The sequence below is a fragment of the Zonotrichia albicollis genome, chromosome 3 (assembly GCF_047830755.1).
Source record: "Zonotrichia albicollis isolate bZonAlb1 chromosome 3, bZonAlb1.hap1, whole genome shotgun sequence".
Taxonomy (NCBI): domain Eukaryota; kingdom Metazoa; phylum Chordata; class Aves; order Passeriformes; family Passerellidae; genus Zonotrichia; species Zonotrichia albicollis.
This window is the reverse complement of record NC_133821.1, coordinates 40,084,336-40,105,027: the sequence shown is the minus strand read 5'-3', so window position 1 is coordinate 40,105,027 and position 20,692 is coordinate 40,084,336. Positions and strand designations below refer to the sequence as shown.

General features: G+C 40.2%; 1 protein-coding gene across 3 annotated transcripts in view; it reads right to left on the bottom strand.

The window, feature by feature from the left end:
* LRFN2 (leucine rich repeat and fibronectin type III domain containing 2) overlaps window positions 1–20,692 on the bottom strand; it is a 153,859-nt gene that overhangs the window by 29,941 nt on the left and 103,226 nt on the right. For 2 of the 3 annotated variants that reach the window (XM_074537223.1, XM_026791057.2), the window contains one exon: window positions 5,171–6,563. In XM_074537223.1, the coding sequence (XP_074393324.1) occupies window positions 5,171–6,543 (1,373 nt within the window). In that variant the 5' untranslated portion in view covers window positions 6,544–6,563. Of the gene's footprint in view, window positions 1–5,170; window positions 6,564–8,900; window positions 9,012–20,692 lie in introns of those variants that run through there. The other variant, XM_026791058.2, reaches the window with a different exon arrangement.

Genomic DNA, 20,692 nt, shown 5'->3' with positions numbered 1-20,692 from the left:
AATGCTTTGGCCAAATCAAGGGTTGTACCCTGCATGCAATGCACCAGGAATAGCTCAGCTCATATGCTGAGGGTAAGTCAGAAATTTTGCTCCAGGTGTGAGCCATGGAGGCAGGTCAGTGCCTAGTGAGGCTGGAGATGGGTGGAACTGAAAATTGGGTAGAAGTGTGGCAGACATCCCAAACCACAAGTAAGGACATATTTTTGCATCTTTCAGAATAAATGAATCCTCTGTCTTTTCCAAAGCTAACCAGTACTCTGTGTTTCCAACTTTCCTCAGACACAAAATGACATAAACACACTTTGCTACAGGATCAGGCTGTTGAGACAATTTGCCCTACCAGCAACAGGACAGGGCTTCCTCTCTTTTCAGTCTTGAGCTGGAAGATCTCCAGGCTTTCCTTGAAAGAAGCATTAGACAATGGCATCCTCTCTGATGCTCAGTGTGGCACTGCTGCTTGAGAGGGCCTCCTTATGTGAATTAGATATTCCTGAAGTCTGCAGCACCTCAGTCATGAAGCACTTTCTTATTGACATGCACTTGACTAGAAGAGTGCACGGGTATATTTATATCACCATGCTGTGGGAAATTCAAGCTCAGTTAATTACTTCCTCCTTAGTTTAAAGTATCCATGAGTGCAAGTGCTGAAGCTATTTTTTGCTCATGAAAAGGAACTGAACAATCACCTGCAGATTGCTAAACTGCAGCCGATATTTAACTGAGAGGTGACAAGATAGTGGGGATCTCTGTTCAGCCACCCTGTAAAGCAGTTGCAGTAAAAGGAGCTGTGTAAATATAAATCATTATTATATTCTTTAAGTAATCAAATCCATAGCACCATTGTTTAAATAAACTGAAGATGTAGAGCCATTTATTCATATTTTAATGTTTCAACTGCCTGCTACATAAAATATATATTTAAAAAATAAGCTTTCAGAAACATATAAAATACTTTTTTTCCCAGTGCAGAATTTATAAGTTAGGGAGACTATAACACTACAGTAATTCTTAATTTGTACAGCTGTTTTCATCACTTTTACTATGAAATACCACAAAATAAAACAGACCTAAATGTCTCATAAATCTAATGGCAGTGTTGCACTTCAGATGCACATTTTTAAATGGCTGCATCTTTGCTTTAATTCAAAACACAGCCAGAAGGCTCAGTATGACCTGGGAAATTCTACAAAACACTTGCAGATTTATTCGCTTTTGAAAAAGTAGTGAAAGTATATATTACAGCAATGCCTGCCAGCCAAAACTGAGACTTGGTCCCCCATCATGTAGGGTGCTCTATGCATGAAAAAACCACAATCTCTCTCCCCAGATGCCTTACTTGAATTCAAGTGTTGCAGTTATGTAATCCTCCATCTTAATCATTCATGACTATCCCTGTTGCTGCAGACCACACAATGACTTCAAAGCAAGTCTCCCTATTTATTTATGTGGGCTCCTGGTTCCATAATATTTTCTAATGTGTTTATCCCCACAAATCAAGGTGGTGCTGTCACCCAGGTTACAGAGGGGAAACTGAGGCTCAAAGATATTATTTTCTAACATTTATATTTCATTTAAATTTCAATTATTCAAAATGAATTAAGCTTACCAGTGCATGTGTTGCACTGATCTTAAGAGTGATGCTTTTACACATCTAAAACACTTTGGAGTTCTGACTGAGGGGACTAGGTAAGAACTTTATGACAGTGGAGGTTTCCTAGTGTTCACTCCTTTAACCCAGAGTCCAAGGACAGACATCTCTTCATAGACCTTGGTCTTCTTCCATCCCTTTCTCTATTGGACATTGGTTATTCTTTCTGCATGTTTTTCCTTCAAATAAGGAGTGATTTTCAGTTCTGCAATTTTTAACAAGCTTCTCTTCTTGGCTAAAAGAGATTTACTAGCACTGGTGTTGGTATTACAGAGAAGATGAAAGAATGGAAAGATTGCTGCATTAAAACCCACAGAATGCAGATCCAGGACCTACTCATTTAATCACTACCAGAAATATGCACCCTGAATGCATTGAAAGAGATAAAAACCTGCTATGAGCTTGAACAAAGGCCCTGAGATAGCAAATACAAGGGAAGGTCAGATGGGAAAGCAGACAAACAGGGCTCTTCCTGCTAATTTTCATTATAATGGCATTGGTATGTCCAAAGTCAAACTTCACATTCTGGTACCATTTCAGCTCAGTGCAAATGGGACGCCCAGCAGACAACATTTGCCAAAATGTCCCAAAACTTGAATTTTTATTGAGCCATTGCACCCTACTGCAGTCCCCTTTTGCACCACCCTGCTAGTGGAAAATCACAGCTGGCATGGAAGGGGAAAGGGGACTGCTGTCCTGGAGAATGATCAGGAGAAATGTTGATATCAGCGGGAGGGGAGAACTTCTGCTTTCACTCTTTCACAATGAGTACAATGTCCATGAAAAATTCTTAGCAGAGAGAGCAGCAGATTTCTTCTTTTGTGCATACATTTCTTGCTGGTGAAGCAGGATTCCTAAAAGCTGAGCACAGCTGATGTGTCTCAGTCCTGAAATACCAACTGTCTTAGCGTATATTAAGTGCCCATCATTTCAGCAGCTAAGCAGTATCACATCCCATTTAGCACATACACAGCATTTTATGGAGCAGAGCACTGTAGAAATCCTTTTCCCTTAGGTTTTTCCACACACTCATTGCAGTGATATGCATCTGACCAATTAAAGCAAAAGAGCTTTAGTTAATTAACTCTAAGGGACTGAGAGGCTCCCTGACTGGAAGTTGTAAGGACTGGTTTTGATATTATGAGTACCATTGATTAACTCTCAGACTCTGGACAATCACTTCATCTTTCTAGGCTTCATTTTTCCCTGGTGCAAAATGCAGAGAAAAAAAAGAAAAAAGTTTTCTTTGGTGAAGTGCTTTTGAGGGCTGTGAATGAATAGAGCTATGCATCATCAGTGAATCCTCAAAAAAGGCCTGATGGGAGATTTTTCAAAATAACACTCTCCTCACTGAGCTTCTGAAAAATTGAGCCACAATGAAATAAAGCAGCCAAGGACCAAAATCTTACTGGGACATGGAAGTGGGGACATGATAAAAACTTTTAGGGGTACCTAAAATTTTGACAGCAACTTTTTGTTCCAGACCAGGCTGGCAAGATGCCATCTTTCTTCACTGCGCACCCAATTCTCACCCATCCAGCTCCTAGACTGCATGACAGTGCTTTTGCATGGTTTGTTTTTTTAACCCTGGCCATCCTCCTCCCTAGAAAATTGACACATCCAACCACTTCCAACATCTGACCACCCCTGCAAACTTCTCTTTCTGGTTGCAGGAATATTCCTGTTCACTTGGCCAAATTAATTTTTCAATGAACATATGACTTATACATCTTTCAGAGTGTTTTTCAGCCTTACACTGTGCTTAAGATCTTAATTACTGCTGAGCTTCTGCCAAAAGCATTGCTTTGGGAAAAAAAATGCACTAGCATGTTTTCTTCCATTCTATTCCTAATATTGTATCATTACTTTATCTTAATCTTTCATTCTGCTTAATTCCACATAGTTGCAATTCCCAAAGCTAACACACTGGTTCCACTGTACATTAGCCAGAGCAAAAGAAACAATTTTCACTTTCTAATTGATTTATTTCAAGATATTTTTATAATTGAGGAATGGAGGTGGACAGAACTGAATTTCCTCAGATTAGTTCAGTATTTGAATAAATACCCTTTAAAAAATATTTTTTGGACTTGCTGGTCAATATTTCTGCTTTTGGCAATGAGTGAGTGGATTTAGAGTAGCTAAATTGATCATTTTATTATTTCTGTTCTACAGCTGACTCAGATAAAGGTATTGCTGGCACAAAATTTTGTCCATGTCAGCTAAACATTCTGTTCTGAAGAAGCTTTAAAATTAGGTTTCATTGTAGAAGGTTGAGGGAAAAATGTCACATGAATGTTTGCTACCTCTCCTTTTGACTTCCTCATGCTGAAGAAAACAACCCTGCAGTAAGGAAGAAAATAACAAGACTTCTTGTGGGATCTGGTGAAGAGTGCCTTGGCTCTCCCTGCAGGCAGCAGGAGAATGGAATAGCCATCAGGCAATAACACCAAACCTACCATGGAAATCAATGCCTTTGGCTATATTTTGGCCACAGTTTGTTCTCAAATTAGGTAAGAACTCCAAATCCCATTATATCTCTAGCCAATCCAATTTTTCTTCACTGCTTCAGGATGCTTATAAAGCTGTAAGAGTTGATATGTTTGATTCTATTTTTCCATGAGATTCTGACTTTTGCTGAGAGATCATATACAACCAGAGATACAGTTCAGGTCAATGAAGCTTTGCAATAAAAAGGAAGGACGAGGTGGTTTCTAGAATGATTGACTAGCATGAATATGTCAATCATTCTTCCGTTACTCAAGGAAAAAACAGTAGTACTGCTTTCCTGTACTGTTCCTACACATTTTTAGTCCCTAAAAATTTATTGCTGCTTCACTGCAAGAGCAATTCCTGCTTTACATCATTTGAAGTCAGAGGAGTTGTAGAACTGAAAGATCATAAGGAAGATTCAGTGTTTACTTTTGAAATTATATCCACCTCTTCTTGCATTTAATATGGTATAAAAATCTAGGTGCTCCAAAGTTTTCAGCCATTATGGTTGTGTAGAACAAATGTTAGTGAAATAAGAAACAAGCTTTATCATATAGGTGAAAAAAGCCCCAAATCTTGAATCACAGAATAATTAGAGCCTGTGTTATGGGTAGACAGCACAAACTTCCTCCCACGTTGTTTCCTCTCTAAGTAGTCTGTTTCAATCCCACCTACAGGAGGTGGAAAGGGAAATTTCTGACTTCTAGTCTTCAAGTTTTCCTGTCTTTGTTAAGCCTACTAAGGAGGATACCAACTGCAGTACTATTTTTTCTGTAAAATTGAAAATTTTACAGAAAACAGCTGTTGGAAAATGAGTACTACAGAGATTTGCAATGTGTGACTTGGACAAAAAAGCAATGAACAGACCAACAGGCAAACTGACAGAGAGAATGCAAATTTATCAAATACCACTAATGCTACTGGTTACAGCGCCATCTTAGTTCCAAGTCAAATCATTAAAAAGTCAAAGAGCAAAAGACTTGTGTTGATTTCCACCCCCTGCCATCATCAAACAAAAAATGCATTTACCTGTAGATCAGGACTTCATCATCCGAGCAGTTATACTGCAGCTGATACATTTTTACCCGAGGGGCCGACTTGCTGACTGTCCACTTGACCAAAGCTGAGGTAGTGGTCACATCTGATACCAGGACAGCCCTTTCTGGGGGGCCTTTTGTTTCGCCACGATTGGACTTGGTGGAGCTAGTGATGTCCGAGAGCCTGGATTTCGGTGGAGCTGCTTTGCCTGTGCCGTTGCTGAGATGGGGGAGCTGGACAATTGAGAGCTCAATTGTTGCAGTGGACTCTCCTGCAGCATTGGCTGCTATGCACGTGAAAGTTCCGTAGTCCTTGGAGGTGGTGATGTGTATGTCTAAGGTGCCATTGTCGTAGACAGCCGTCCTCGAGGAGTTTCCGATGAGACGGTCATCAGGGGCCACCCAGTGAATGATGGGAGTGGGATCCCCAATGGCTTTGCACTTCAGTGTGGCAGTCTGCCCTTCCAAGACCAGCAGCTTGTGAGTATGTTGTGTAATAAGAGGGGGCTCACAAACAAACTCCTCTTCCCGTACGTACCAGAAGTACCTTCCCTTCAGACTTGGAGGAGAAGCACAGGTTTCCATGTCGTCGTCTCTGTCAAGCCGCCTTAACCACAGCAGCTCACAGTTGCAATGCAGTGGATTTCCCCCAAAGCTGAGGGACAGAGGTGGCGAAAATGGGGTAACAACCAAAGGAATTACTTGTGATCTGGCAAATATAGGGTCAGGGGGGAGCTTCTGGAGTCTGTTGGATGTTAGATCCAATCTGGCCAATTTCTGAAGATCTGCAAATGTCCCCTCTGTTATATAATCTATTAGGTTGTGATCTAAACTGAGCTGGTGCAAGTTTATCATCTTTCTTATAGATTCCCAGGGAATGCTTCGGAGGTTATTGTAGGACAGGTCTAAGTCTTCCAATGTCAGTAAAAAATCCTCAAAGGCGTCATCAGAAATGCTGCTTAGCTGGTTGTTGTTTAAAATCAAATGCTGAAGGTTAATTAAACCTCTTAAAGTATCCTCTTCAATCTCAGGCAACCTGTTGCTGTCCAGATGTAAAGACCGAAGGCTCTCCAAGTCGGTGAAGGAGTAGGGCTGTATGTAACTAATGGTGTTTCTGGACAAAGTAAGGTCAACAAGTCCAGACATATTGGCAAAATCCTGTCGGCTGATATTGATAATGAAGTTGCCCCCAAGACGGAGTTCAACAGTCCTTCGATCTATGTCTAGAGGTACAAAAAGGAGACCCTTGGAGGGACACAAAGTTCCCAGTGACTCAGACAGGTTCTGACAGACACAATATTTGGGACAAGCGTTGACTGTGACAGCCATTCCAAACACCAGAATGCTGCAGAGCAATTTTTCCATTGTAAATCACGCAACAGTACCTGGGAGAAACAAAAAGAGTTTAAAGGAACATCAGCAATTATGATATACTAATTATAATATGTTTCTTCTCATGTTTTGCCTAACATCTACCTCCAGAGAGACTTTGTGATGCCTCCTCTCAGGAGTCCCACCAAAAGGCATCAGCCCTCTAGGATGGGACATTTATGTGTTATTAAAAACATGATAAAATCTCTTTCTTTCTTTCTTTCTTTCTTTCTTTCTTTCTTTCTTTCTTTCTTTCTTTCTTTCTTTCTTTCTTTCTTTCTTTCTCTCTTTCTCTCTTTCTCTCTTTCTCTCTTTCTCTCTCTCTCTCTCTCTCTCTCTCTCTCTCTCTCTTTCTCTCTTTCTCTCTTTCTCTCTTTCTCTCTTTCTTTCTCTCTCTCTCTCTCTCTCTCTTTCTCCTTCCTTCTTCTACCACAGATTGCAAGGCTTATTAAAAATCCTGAAAGATTTCATTTGAAATAGTGTCTGCTTCTTTGGGAGTAGAAGCTAAAATCAGTATCTATAATAATTACTTTCTGCTGCATAATAATGTGCAATTAGTTTTAGGGTTGAAGCAGCTGACTTTATGGATAAAAATAACTGCATTTTCACCCTTCAGTAATGTGGTTAATGATGACCATGTAATTATCTGGCCAGTTCTGGGGCCAGTCACTTGCCCACTCATAATAAAATTAATGATAGACAGCATTAGAAGCAGAAATCACTTGTGTAATTGCCATTTGGTTTCACCCTGTGCTCACCCAAACCATGGAAAGGATGACAGCATATAGCTCCAAAGAGAAGGGATCCAGGGGAAGACAGCTCTACCTTAGGCCCCTGGCAAGCTTTTTGACAACTACAGGCTCTCAAAATGCAACCCCTACTGTTGTAGTGACAGTGAAGCTCTTGTCTGTCTTCATGGCCCTCCCTTGCACCCCGTCAATTCTTCCTTACACCCCACCAACTCCTCCTTACATCCCACCAACTCTTCCTTGTACCATTATCTCGCTTTTTTCTGATCTCTCACACACTTTTCCAGCTTAAACTGCAAGGATGCGTCTTTGAAGGATAAACAAAACTCATGATTGGGCTGGCTTGGAGATACAATTGTGGCTGGGAGAAGCTGAAGCCCTGCTTCATGTTTGGAAATATTTATTTACACAGGTTTGCTGACATTCTTCTCACATGAGCACGATATAAGGAAATTTGCTTTCTTTCTGTTTATCCCTTTCCCATGCCCTGCTATCCAGCAGGGCTGAAGAATGGCTAGATCCTTCATTCCTGGCCCTCATTCTCCTTCTGAGGAAAGGGGCAGGTAGACAAAAAGCTATATTTTTGTAAGGGCTCTCCCAGACATCTTCTGCTAGGATGGTGTGCACAAGTCTCCAAGACCCTCCCCTGTGGCACTAGGTCCGGGCACAATTCAGGCTCTCATTTTGAACATGGCCATTTTGCCTCTAACCTTCAATCACCATGTAAACTTGCAGCACTCTTTGGTCAATGCCATATCCCTTCTCAACATGCAGGTGCTCACACTTAGCAGCTTCTTGGCACATATTTCGAGTTATTAAACCCCCAGTAACACGCACCAAACACAAAACAAAAAGTATCACTTCAATAATTTTTAAGAGCTCTTTAAACAGGTCTTGCTCTACCTTCTTGTGAAAGGAATGGCATAGGGCATAGGGCCCTAAGGGCTTGTGTTTGGGCTCTGCCCAAAACTTCTCAACTCATGCCCTGGGTAAGGTGGCCTTGTATCTCCTCTCTAGGATATGCAAGATGAGTCAGAAAGAAGGAGCCATAGAAATGCAAGATGCTATGAGTGCTGAACTATGTAAAGTGTGTTCTTTATGGCAAGGTTTTCTGCATGGTGTGATGATGGTAATTATATACTGTTATTATTATTTCATAGCAGAGGAAATGACTGAAGCATCTGTGTTTGCTGAGCTTTACAAACAAGATGAAAGCGAGACACTTTTAGAAAGGATGGCTTGAGAAGAGTAATCTTACCTTCAATAGTAAATAAAAGGCTGCTGAATAAAATGTTTGGAGATAAGCAAGTGTGTTATTGATGCAAATCTGTGGCATACATACTAAAGAGCTATAAATATCCCTTACAATATTATCAATTGATGGTTTAGTAACAGGCAATTGGCTTTTTCAGTCTTAATTATAAATGTATTATGCAGCTTTAATTTAGTGTATTACCCTACCAGCTGAAATGATAAACAAAAAGCAGTTTAAAAGGGGGAGAAATAGATATAGTTAATTAGTAATAAGCCCTTTCATAGCTTCTCCCTCATCTAGATTCCCACCCTCTGAATATCTATTCAAAAATGTGAATGCACACTTACGACAGCCGTGTCTCCTTTAAGTGTCTCAATTCTCTAACCACGTTTTTTCCAGATGCTGGTAAATATCACAGAGCTTTGGGGAGATGGTTGACTCTGAGCATCAGAGTAAAGAGCATTGACGGGAAAAAAAGTAAAAATGGGGGGAGGAACAGAAGTTAATTACATAAAATAGGGATTGAAGCACCAAGAGGAGGATGTGAAGCAGGAGGCCTAAATGGCAAAGCAAGCCCTGATGGGGAAACCATCTGTGGATGGCTCGAAAGCACATCATCTGCCTGTGTGAGCCTGCACGTGTGCAGGAAAGTCACAGAGAGTGCAGCATGTGCTCTTGCCAGCAAGAGGGCAAATTGGCAACAGCCACTGTCATTCCAGCTATTGCGTGCACTTGAGAGTACTAATGTAAATATTGTTTGTTTACAGACGATATTTCTGGCCTTTGTGATCATTTACTAGCATTGTTATTGCAAGCTTCCGAGCCCTGAGTTTCTCTACGATGTAATCCTGAAGGGAGAGGGTATAAATCAAAAGGACTTCCTATAGGGCACTGGAGACAACAGAAATGGACAGGACTCCTTAAGGAGACAATCTGGGACTTCTATGGCGCAAATGATTTTCCTTCCTCTCTCCAGACAGACAAAGCACTTGGGCCAAAGATGAGGTAAGAATTCATAGACTAATAGAATGATAGAAAGGTTTATGTTGGAAGGGACCTTGAAGATCATCTAGTTCCTACGTACCATCTAGTTCCTACCTACCTTTCACCAGACTAGAGGCTGCTCAGAGCCCCATCCAGCCTGGACTTGAGCACTTATAGGGATGATTCCAGGTAATACTGCAATACTTGAGCCTGCACAATTATAATAATATCCTTTAAAATCTAGACCATCCCACAAAGCCATGGTAATTGCTAGTTGCCAAGGAGATGGATGTATAATAAAAATTGCTTTGATTTTATTTCTGGTAATTTTCTTGCAAGACAGAAAATAAAGTATCAAGTTTAGGGTCTGTTTTTGCTGACCAGTATGCTCACCTTGTTCACAAAATCTCTTGTTAGCTGCAGCACCAAGAATTTTATAAGCTGCTAATGGCAGTCTTGTGATAAGCTCACCATTCTGATTTACATTTTAAAGATATCTATCAGCCTGATAAAGCATATTTCTCACAGCAAGTCAGTAAATCTGGAACAGTTCCTGTCTCAGCCCAAGATGAAAAATAGCCCCTTTAGTCCTCTTAGAACATGGATTGGTATGAATTAATATGTGCAAGAGCTATAAACCTTGGTGTTTTGTATTCAAATTTCCTCATAAAGATACAAATTCTGGGATTTGGCATCTCATTTCAGCGACGCCTCCAAGGCATTTTTTATTTCGGTATTCATTGAACTTTGCATTTAAATTACAGTAACCTTTGCCTTCCACAGTGCCAAGTGCAAGGTAACTGTCAGACAAATAATAAGCAGCATAAAGGCTGGGAAAAGGGAGAGAAAGAAAAAAATTAAAAAGGAGAAATGGATGGGTAATGGCTCTGATTCTATGGTTTCCAAGCACCCTGGGACCCAGGCTCCAGGGACTGTATGGGTGAGCTTAGATACCTCCTTTCAGTTTTGTAGGTGCTGTGGAGGAATTAGGTTTTCTTTACTGAGAGCTGCCCTTTTCTTTGTTCTTTATCTTCTCTTATCTCTGTTTTAAGTGAACTTAAGTGACTAAGAAATCTACCCTCAATGCAGAGCTTGAAGGATTGCAGTGATGGTAAAGTTTCACACCTATTTCCAAAAGCAGTTTAATCAACAAGGCATAAAAGAGGATGGGACTATGTCAGGACCAAACTTACTCCTTAATCCCTTGCATCACCAAAAAACTGTGTGGAAAGGCATGTTTTGTGTTTTCCCTGATCCATACAAACAGTTTATGCTTCACTTACCAAACAATTGCAATGGCCATAAGGAAAGTAAATATCTCTGCATCTGGATGTGTCCTCAGTAGCACATCCATGGAAACACTTGGTGTTAGGCCAAGGCTTGGTGTTAGGCCACTGTGAGCACTTGTGAAACTCCTCAGGTGTTTAAAGTCAATTTGCACCTAGCAGCTTAGAGGCTCAAAATCAGGACAACCAACACTGCTTTTGTTGATCTTTTGTATTTTCTGCTTGTCTAGACTCCTGCATTCTTTGAGGATAAAGCTGATCTTTATCAGGTGCATACAGAAAATGCAGTGGAGGGTTTGGCTAGGCCTTTTAAGGAGCTGGTTTCATTGAAAAAAAGAAATAGCTCTAGCATATGAACTGCTTGCTTGCTCCAGCCACCTTATGTTTTACACATAAAGAGGGAACATTTGCAAGAGCACATTTCTCCAGGTACCTGTCTATATGAAACTCCACCCATATTAATGTGACTGATCCTGTTTCCACAGTAACAGAAAACAGGGAATTCTGGGTAAAGTGTAACAACTTTATTGCCCTTTGTACAACTCTTTTTCTTGAATATTGCAGACATAGCAAGGTTGCACTAAAAATATTTTTCACCCCTTTACCACCATGAGGTTTATTTATGTGGTTTGATTATTTTGAATGCTGTTCTATTGTTCTCACATTTCCAAGCATCTGTGAGTCCCTCCTACCTGCTCTGTGCTCCCTAGCATGGAAGCAGTTTTATCTTGCCAGTATTTAGGAACAGCTAGGCTAAAGGGGTGGATGTGTCCAAGTAAAATTGCCTCACAGGATGGTCCTAAATGTAAGAACATTTTTTGTTAAAGTTGCAGTCCCTAAAAACTGGTTATAACTGGATCCAGAACAGAGGTAAGGATAATGCACAAAAGCTGATTGCCAAGAGGGCTCACTCTGTGAACGCTGATTTAATCCATTCAACTGATCCCAAGGAAATAACCAAATATTTTCTTAGGCAGGGCTTTCTCAGACAGGAAGATACTGCTCTCATTCAATCTTTCATGAGCAAAACCTGTGTATCTCTGTGTGCATTCTTGGAAAGCTTTTCTGATATTTTCATAATGCTTTCCTAATATTTTCCTGACACCAGCCATATTATTTCTTTTTTAAAATACTAACATTACCCAATTCCTTACCACTACCAAGATGGAAATAATGCATCTGTCAAAAGCCCAGATTATCAATGTAGCTTTCATCTCTCCTAGTTTACTAAAGTATCTAATTTCTTTCATTTAAACCAGTTCTTTCCATACATACTAAAAGAACAAATCCATATGCTAATGGTCCAGCACACTTAATCTCTGCAATTAGTAACCTCTTCACATTTCAGGTTATTTAGGCCAAAAAAAAACAACAAACCCTTGGACACTTTTATGAAGTTTTAACATATAACACTTAAAAGACAAGTGTAACCCCAAATCTTATCAGACAAATTTCAGAATCAGTCAAAAATTTTGTTTCTGTTTGATATAATTAACCTACTAGCAAATGCTTCTTGGATGCGCTCTTGGAAAACATGGTACAAATTTCTTCCTAGAGTCACTTTCTTGCAGTGTATATGGAAAGGGTATTTTGAGCACTAATGTGTATGTGCTCACTGTCCTGGTTTCAGCTGGGATAGAGTTGCTTTCTTAGAAGAAATTCTGAGAAATATGTAGGTACATAAGGATTTTCATTTTTCACAGTGATATTGATCAAGGAGAAACATTTTATGTCTTTTAGCTTCTCTGACAAAGATGTCCCTGATGGCTGGGCAGTGTGTGTGTCTAGCAGCCTTAGTGATCCTAGAGCTCTTAGATCCACAATGCACTTACATCCTAGTTCCTAAGAAATGTCGCAAGAGCTCTTAAGTAAAGAAGAAACCAGGTATAGATCTATTAGATCACTCTTCATTATTGCTGCTAGCACTTGGCTGAAATAAGCCATTTGGTTTTAAGAAATGTGCAAAATTAGTCAAGATTTTGAGACTCATTTTGTGAGAAAATAAAACTTAGTGAACACATTCTGTGTACTTCCGAGCATCTGCCTGTCTGGCACTTCCCCATAATACATTTGGGACATTTTCATCACTTCACATAAAATCTGAAGTGCAGAAGCCTCAGAATTATTTACTACTCTCACTTTTCAAGAATACAGAATATATTAAGTTTCATGAAATCAGAGGAGAGACATTTGGTTAGCTTTGTTAGACTTCTGTGAAGGACATTATGCATCGTTGTGCCCACCTCATTTTTGGAATCAGAGTATCCACGTGGAAAACATACATTATCAACATTATTAACATTTTGCCTACTGAAAAGGCTTTATCCCAAGTTCAGCCTTTTTAGACAATGGTCCACTCTACTGTTAAGATGGTCTGAGCTGCGCAGTTTCTCCATTGTTTGATAAGCAGTGAACTTGTTCCACAGTCATGCTATGATTCCAGGACTTGGTCAGTTAGGAATACACATCCTTTGAAAACTGGACTTGCTTCTATCTCCCATCCAGGTGCCAGGTGGGTACAGGTGCCACTACTTCCTATGACTAATCTCCAGACCTGGTCTGATCTGGCATCATGCCACTTGAAGCTGAGACTAAAAATCTTTCCTGCACACACAGAGAACAGAGCAAAAGAAATGTGTGCCTAAAATTCCTCTTGGCAATTAGCCTAAATTTCTTGTGCTGCAGAAGATGGAAATTTTTACTCTAGAATGATGCCTACCTGCAATGCCAAGGTCAGTCTCATTTGTATCTGCCTTGAAGCTTACTGTTCAATTTTTAATTGCTGAGTGCTGATTGTAGTAACTAAATTAATTCAGTCCTGTAGCATAAATCCAGTAGGCATGCTTGATTTACTCATTCATTAAATATTGTACTTTGGAAAAATATGTACGTGAAATGCATGGTTTCCAAATTAAAACATTTCATTTCAGAAACACTAGGAACAAATATTCTGAATGCTTCATCTAATGATTTTCTTAAAGTAATCTCATGAAATATGAATAATCTTACAAACAAGTTTTGTCACATGAGCTGATACCTGCCAGTGGGCAAAACCTCTGACAAAATAGAAAAAAAAGTATATAGCTCTATCCAGAACTTGTGAATGGAACATTATAACCTTAATAATCATAGCCAGATTTTGTTGACTAGTGTGATTTTACCTGTGAAAACAGTTGTATTTGTATCATTCTACCTTCACTGACTGGAAAGCACATGCTTTAGCTGCCTGATTTGTTGTCACAAAACAGTGCTTAGCTACCTGGATGATTTTTGGTAATGCACAAAATTTAAACGTGTATGCAGTCACTTGTAAGCATGCAAAAACAAACTGAAGACAAAGAGGCCATTTAGAAAATCCAAGTATGTGTGTTTGGTAAAGAGACACACTTAGGTGTGTTGTGTGAGCAACAGGTCTCTCTGGGCAGTTTCCTAGAGCTTTCCAGTGCGGACCCTCTACATCTGTGCAGGATGGTGATTTCCCATGACAGATACATAGGAGAAGAGGAACGGTGTTTTCAACACCACTAATTGTAAACGGCTTGAGCACTAATTATAAAAAAAATGGCTTGGGCTGATTTTTTTTTTTTCTCCCACAGACCATTTGAAGGTCCATTCATTTTTCATTGTTCATTTAATGGCCATCGACATTTATCCTATTTTAATGCTGTGTGCCAGTCTCTATTAGATTTCATCTACAAGCTCATGAGTCAGCTAAGCTGGGCCCCTCTGCTATTTTTAGCCATTCAGTTCATTTATTTATCTTGTTCTTAACAGCAATCTTCCATTTTGCTTTATCAGCACAGTAGAGAAGTTACCAGTTACTCTATTTCTTAGTCATTTTGAACACACACAGAAGCTGCAAAGCTGCTAAGGAGCAGTTCTTTCAGAGAACTGCCTGTGGCAAGAAACATAAATGTCCATCAACAGGCCCTACTGCTTTCTGCAAATACCACTGAAGGCCTCTTCTCATGGTCTGAATCCAAACTCCCCTTGGCTCTGAGCCATGACAGAAAATCCTCAGGTAACTTTATCCTGAGCTTACTTTAATTCTCTTAAAAGTCTTTATGCATTCTTATTTCCTTCCACATCAAAGGAAGAGCAGGATAAGTAGAATTGGGATTCTCTTCTTTATCTGGGACTGTTGCTTTTTCTTTTTTTTTTAATTGACCCTTTGTTCAGCTCTAGAGACAAAGTCTGTCCAATATTCCATAGGAAGTATTCTTTATTTGGAGTGCAGACTGCAGTTTTTCTTTCATGTACAACCTACATGCCGAGAGACACTGGTAGGAAATCCAATGCATATTAAAACTAAAAGATCTTTTTTCTGATTTTTTCTCATAAATTTAATTGGACACACAAAGTGATATACAAAGATATGAAATCCTTTGAAACATAAGCAAAGCAGATTTGAAGTCCACATTTTAAAAAAACCATCAAAACAATCACTTTTTGCTGAATGTCTCAGGATTCCTAAGAATGTTAGCATAGGCATATGGTGGCAGAGGTCCCCTGTTACAGGGAATACAAGCCCAGTGTCTTGTCTCTGTGTTTGGTTCATGGGTCAGTGAGAAATCAGCAGAGTTCTGAGAAGGAAACATGAGAACCCTGCTGTGACATTGCATGACACAACACATGGCCTCCAGTCTCTGGGCTCTTTCAGCAGCCTGGTAAACTTTCTATTGTATTTTCTTGCTTTTCACTTCTGATGGGACTAGGTCTGTCCATTAAATTTCTCTTTCTAGCTCCCTTTTTTTCTTCTCCCTTTTTGATTCACATACAGGAGGATAATTTACTGTTTCTCTGGAGAATTTAACATTCCCATTACTTCTACCATGACAAGAGCAGCTTTTCAAAATTGTAGAATTTGTTGCACCTGCTTACACAGATACCTATTTCCAAAGAGCTCGAAATGGATGGAAAAAGAAAGTAGGACTTTTGGTAGCAATACCAAAAGCAGTACTTTCACACCATAATCTTAATGCACTTTGAAAGATAGACAACTTCTACCTAGTTTTAAGAAGTGAGGAAGAAGAGACACTGCCTCAAATGTTTTGCCCAAAATAATTCCCCAAGTTCCTCACGGAAAACCCAACTCTCATACCTTCGCTTTCCACAGTGATATTTCCACATGTAAAGCATATCACTGCACAATTTTTTAACACAAATCTAGTGTCATGGACAATGTTTACATAATTACATTGAAAGGAGAGATGCGTGCTTTTGTCTCTGGGAAAGAAATCTGGCTTTAACGTTAATGTTAACTCCTGGATTACTTCATCGTGTCTTGCTATCTATGTAACCTTGGATGAGTTTCAATTAACCTCTCTTTCTCCTCTGTAAGATAATTATAAGTACCGACTTCTGCTAATCAGTTGTTTGCCAAGTATCTGGAAACAGTGTGTGCATGTAAAATCAGTTTATGGGGCAGTCTGCTGTCATGACACAGGAAGGGAGATCGTGGATAAGAGACATCTTGTGCAGTGTTTTCTCTAGCTCAGTCACTGGTTCTTCGTCACCCCAGGAGTGGCAGTCAGCAGAAGGCAGAGGCAGTGAGTGTCTGTGTGGCTGGAGTGACTTTGTCCCCAGTGCCCCATTTGCTGCCCTGACACCCTGCAGAATAGAAGTCCCTGAAAGACACTTTGCCTCCTTTCCTGACATCTCACATTCTTTTCTCCAATGGCTTAACCACAGCTCAGGGGCTCACCTGTATCCAGAAGGAAGCTCATATATAGTGGAGTAGGTTTCAAAATTTCCTGACTGCAAAGAAACCTTGACTAGTACAAATGAGTACGCTGGGAAACAGCACCAGGAAAGCAAAGATAAAGGAAATAAAAAGCATCTCTAATCTATTACTTTATAAATAACAACAGTATAAGTACATCATGATACTTCAGTCATGCTAATGAGACTGAAGGCTATTTCCCTTTCCAAAAGGCAATAGAGCTGGTGAAGAGTCTGGAGCACAAATCTTATGAGGATTGGCTGAGAGAAAGGGGGTTGTTTCACCTGGAAAAAAGGAGGCTAGGGGGAATCTTATTGTTCTCTACAACTACCTAAAAGGAGGTTGCAGGCAGGTGGGAGCTGATCTCATCTTTCAGGTAGCAAGTAGTAGAACACGATGAAATGGCCTCGAGTTGTACTAGAACAGGTTTAGATTGAATATAAGAAAAATCTCTTCATCAAAAGGTTTATCAAGCACTAGAACTTGTTGCCCAGGGCAGTGGTTAAGGCACCATCCCTGAAGATATTTAAAAGACATGTAGATGTGTCACTTAGAGACATGGTTTAGTGGTTGGATGCAGTGATCCTAAAGCCCTTTTCCAATCTAAACAATTTTATGATTCCCTGAGTGTGCTGTTTGATTGAATCATAGAATGGTTTGGACTGTAAAGGAACTTAAACATTATCTGGTTCTATCCCCCCGCCTTCAGAGAAGCCTTTCACTAAACCAGGTTGCTCAAACCACCAACAAACTTGGTGTTGAACACCTCCTGGGATGGGGCATCCACAACTTCCCTGGGCAACCTGTTCCAGTATCTCACCACCCTCATAGGAAAGAACTTTTTCCTAACATCCAATCTAAATCTACTATCTTTCAGCTTGAAGCCATTCCTCCTTGTTCTGTTACTACACTTCCTGAGGAAGAGTCCCTCTCTGGCTTCCCTACAAGCCCCTTCAGATACTGGAAGGTTCCTGTGAGGTCTCAGTGCAACCCTTTCCCTCCAGGCTGAACAGACTCAATTCTCTCAGCCTCACTTCATCAGGGAGGTGCTCCAGCACTTTTAACTACTTCATGGCCCTCCTCTGCACTTGCTGCAATAGTTCTACATCCTTCCTATGCTGGGGGCACATACCTGTACGCAGTACCCCAGGAGTTGTCTCACAAGAACAGAGTAAAGAGATAAAACCACTTTCCTGGCCCTGCTGACCATGCTGTTTTGGATGCAGCCCAGGACATGGTTGGCTTTCCATGCTGCACAATGCCAGCTCATGTTGAGCTGCTCATCAAACTCCATCTGGTCTGCAGAGACCTTGTTCCAGGAAAGATGGAAAGTCTTTCAGGTTAGGAGAGAGGAAGGTGAGTGGAAAGCAAGATGAGGAAAGCTGATTTTGTACTACACTTACTATGTTTATTTATGAGGAAACAAAAGTCTTCAATCCCCAGGGCTCTCTGTGCAGCACCTTTCACTGGCACTAAGTCAGCAAAAAAAGAACAAGTCTCTTAAAATTAAAATGAAGGGAAAACATGTGATAAAATAAAATATATAAGACCCCAATATTTCAAATATATATTCTGCTTCACTTTGCAGTTTTTGCTCACCAACTATGCTCAGAATGAGTCTTATCAGATAAGAGCAGCCAGCTGCTATATGCTGCATTTAAATTTATATTGCCAACAACAGGCTCCATTACCCAAGGATTTTCTTGTTGCATTCCTAATACTGCCTTTCTGCATGCTTTATTTCTCATTTCCTTATGTACTCTTTACTTTCTAGTGTGTACCAGCATATCCTGGTATTTGTTTCACACATTTTGGGTTTTTTTACTTAGTCTGTCTTTGACTAGTTTTCCTTTTTTGTGCCTCTAAACTTTTTCTGCTTCTCAAATACCATCTCTGAAGCTGCTGTCTTACACACTCTTCACTGCTTCTTTCTTGCTTTCTGATGCATCCCACCCCTTCCTTCATTCTCTAATCATTTGATCACTGCAGTTCTTTGATGTGTGAGGCTTCCAGTTCAGTCCCAATTTAATTATGTTTTTCAGAAGTCTGACCTCTCTGGTCCCAATTTGTTCAAGAAATTTCCTTCATTGATCCAAGGCCAGATCCCTTTACTGCCTGTTCTAAGCTAGATTCCTGATATTAGAAGCAGACATGTATTAGCACTTAAGGTCAGTTTGCATATATCAGCAGTTAATTGCACTGATTTATTTGTAGTAGATACAACACACTCTTCCCTGCCCTTAGGTCTAGATGCATTAACACAAAATCAAGGGAAAATAATTAGAGGTATTCTTATACTACAGCAGATGCACTGTCTTCGCTGTTCAAATGAATACTCCAAGAATAGATTGCATTTTTCAGTCAATTGCAACACATCCCAAAGGTTACATATTTATTTTCTGTTGGGCTATTATGGAAACAACGTTTAACATTATTAGAGTTTCCCTTCTTAAATTCTCCACCTGTCATCTACTGTTCAGGAAATAATCAGAAAGATGGTTCAAGCTTTGAGGTGGAAAGTCAAATCAATGTTTTCCAGAAAGAATAAGAGTCCTGTAGAACAATTACAAAGCACACTGTCTTGATGGTACCCAGAGTGTCTGGAAGCTAAGTCTGTCTATAAAATACCAGTCTGGCATACATGAAAATCTTCCCTATACTAGCAAACAAGCATCTGCTTCCTTCAGCAGAGAAGTGAAATCTTCCTATCAGTAGCAAAAAATGTTATGGAAAACTGAAATACAACTTCCCTTCCAGGGAGGGAAAACTGCACCGTTTCAGCCAGGAGAAGTGGGGAAAAGTGATGATTGCTGCTGTTCATTGCTTCCACAGGGTCTGCAGTCAGAGGAGATCCTAGTGAAGGGTGCAGAGCACAGGAAGGGCACTGAACCACTGAGCTGCATGTCCAGCAGGCACGAGGAGTGGCAAAGGTCTCTCTGCATTAGACTGAGCTAATTATATACAGCTCTGTGCTTGACAGGATCTACAAATGCCTCAATCCACTTTGCCCAGTTGTACCCAAGGATGATGTCACATCTAAGTAGGCCAGCATGAACGCGTTACCCTTGCTTGCTGCCAAAAACTACCAGCCTGAATAAGGTCAGCACAAAGGTTACACTTGATCTGACTGAGAAGTGTCAGGGAAACTGAGCCTCTGGATAAAACCAGAGCTGCTTCAGGCCCACAGAGCTCCTTCCCCAAAGCAGGAAGCTCAGATTAGGATGACATATCTGCTACTGTGAGAGAAAAGGTGCTGGCCTCCTGGATTGAGGTGCTGGCCTTTAAAGTGACAGGTGCTGAAATTCAGAGTGATCTTGACAGTCTCTTGTTCCTCACCATGAGCATCATGAGATGTTGCTTTTCATGTAGATGGAAAATTTTTGTTTTGAATGATTTTTTCAGTTTAAATATAGGAGAAAATCTCCATCTTCTCCCTTATGCTACTTGTATACATATAATCACGAGGTGTGAGAAAATGCAGAAATTCTTCTCAGGAGATGGATGTTCATATAAAAGAAGAGATTAAAATAATCAGATAATAATAGTTCAGGAACAAATATAAATTAAATCTTGGATTATCACAGTCCACAGTGGTCTTCCAACATATGTTTAAATGACCTAAGGAGCACACCTCTTACCTCAACCAAGAAACTCACAGAGTAGCACCTTTCAGTCTCAGAAATATTTTAAAACACCCATTTGGGTGCTGATTTCCCAGATGAATTTTATCTGCCCAACACACACTCAACTCATTTTCTCACTTCTGAGTTTGCTCGCAGCAAGGTCTGCAAACACATGCACCTCCTTGTAACAACTGCTCAGAATGGGAAGGAAGTGTCCATCCTGCAGGAATTACCTTCTGCTTGGAACTTTCCCACTCATGCTGCTTTATGCCTGTTGACTCATGGAAGGCATATTGTATGTCTGAATTCTGGAGACTGATCCCTCCTTTTTCTGAACTAGATTCCAAAGTCTTCATTTTTATAACCTGTGGGAGGTTTGCCCAAGAGAAATATGAGTAAGGATTTCAAGACATGAACCTCTGAGTAATTTTCAAAGTCCTTGAAAAAGCCACCAAAAAATGGCAAAATACCCCTCTCCAATGTACTGGGACTGTTTTACAAGAATATCTCAGTTCTTCTTCCAC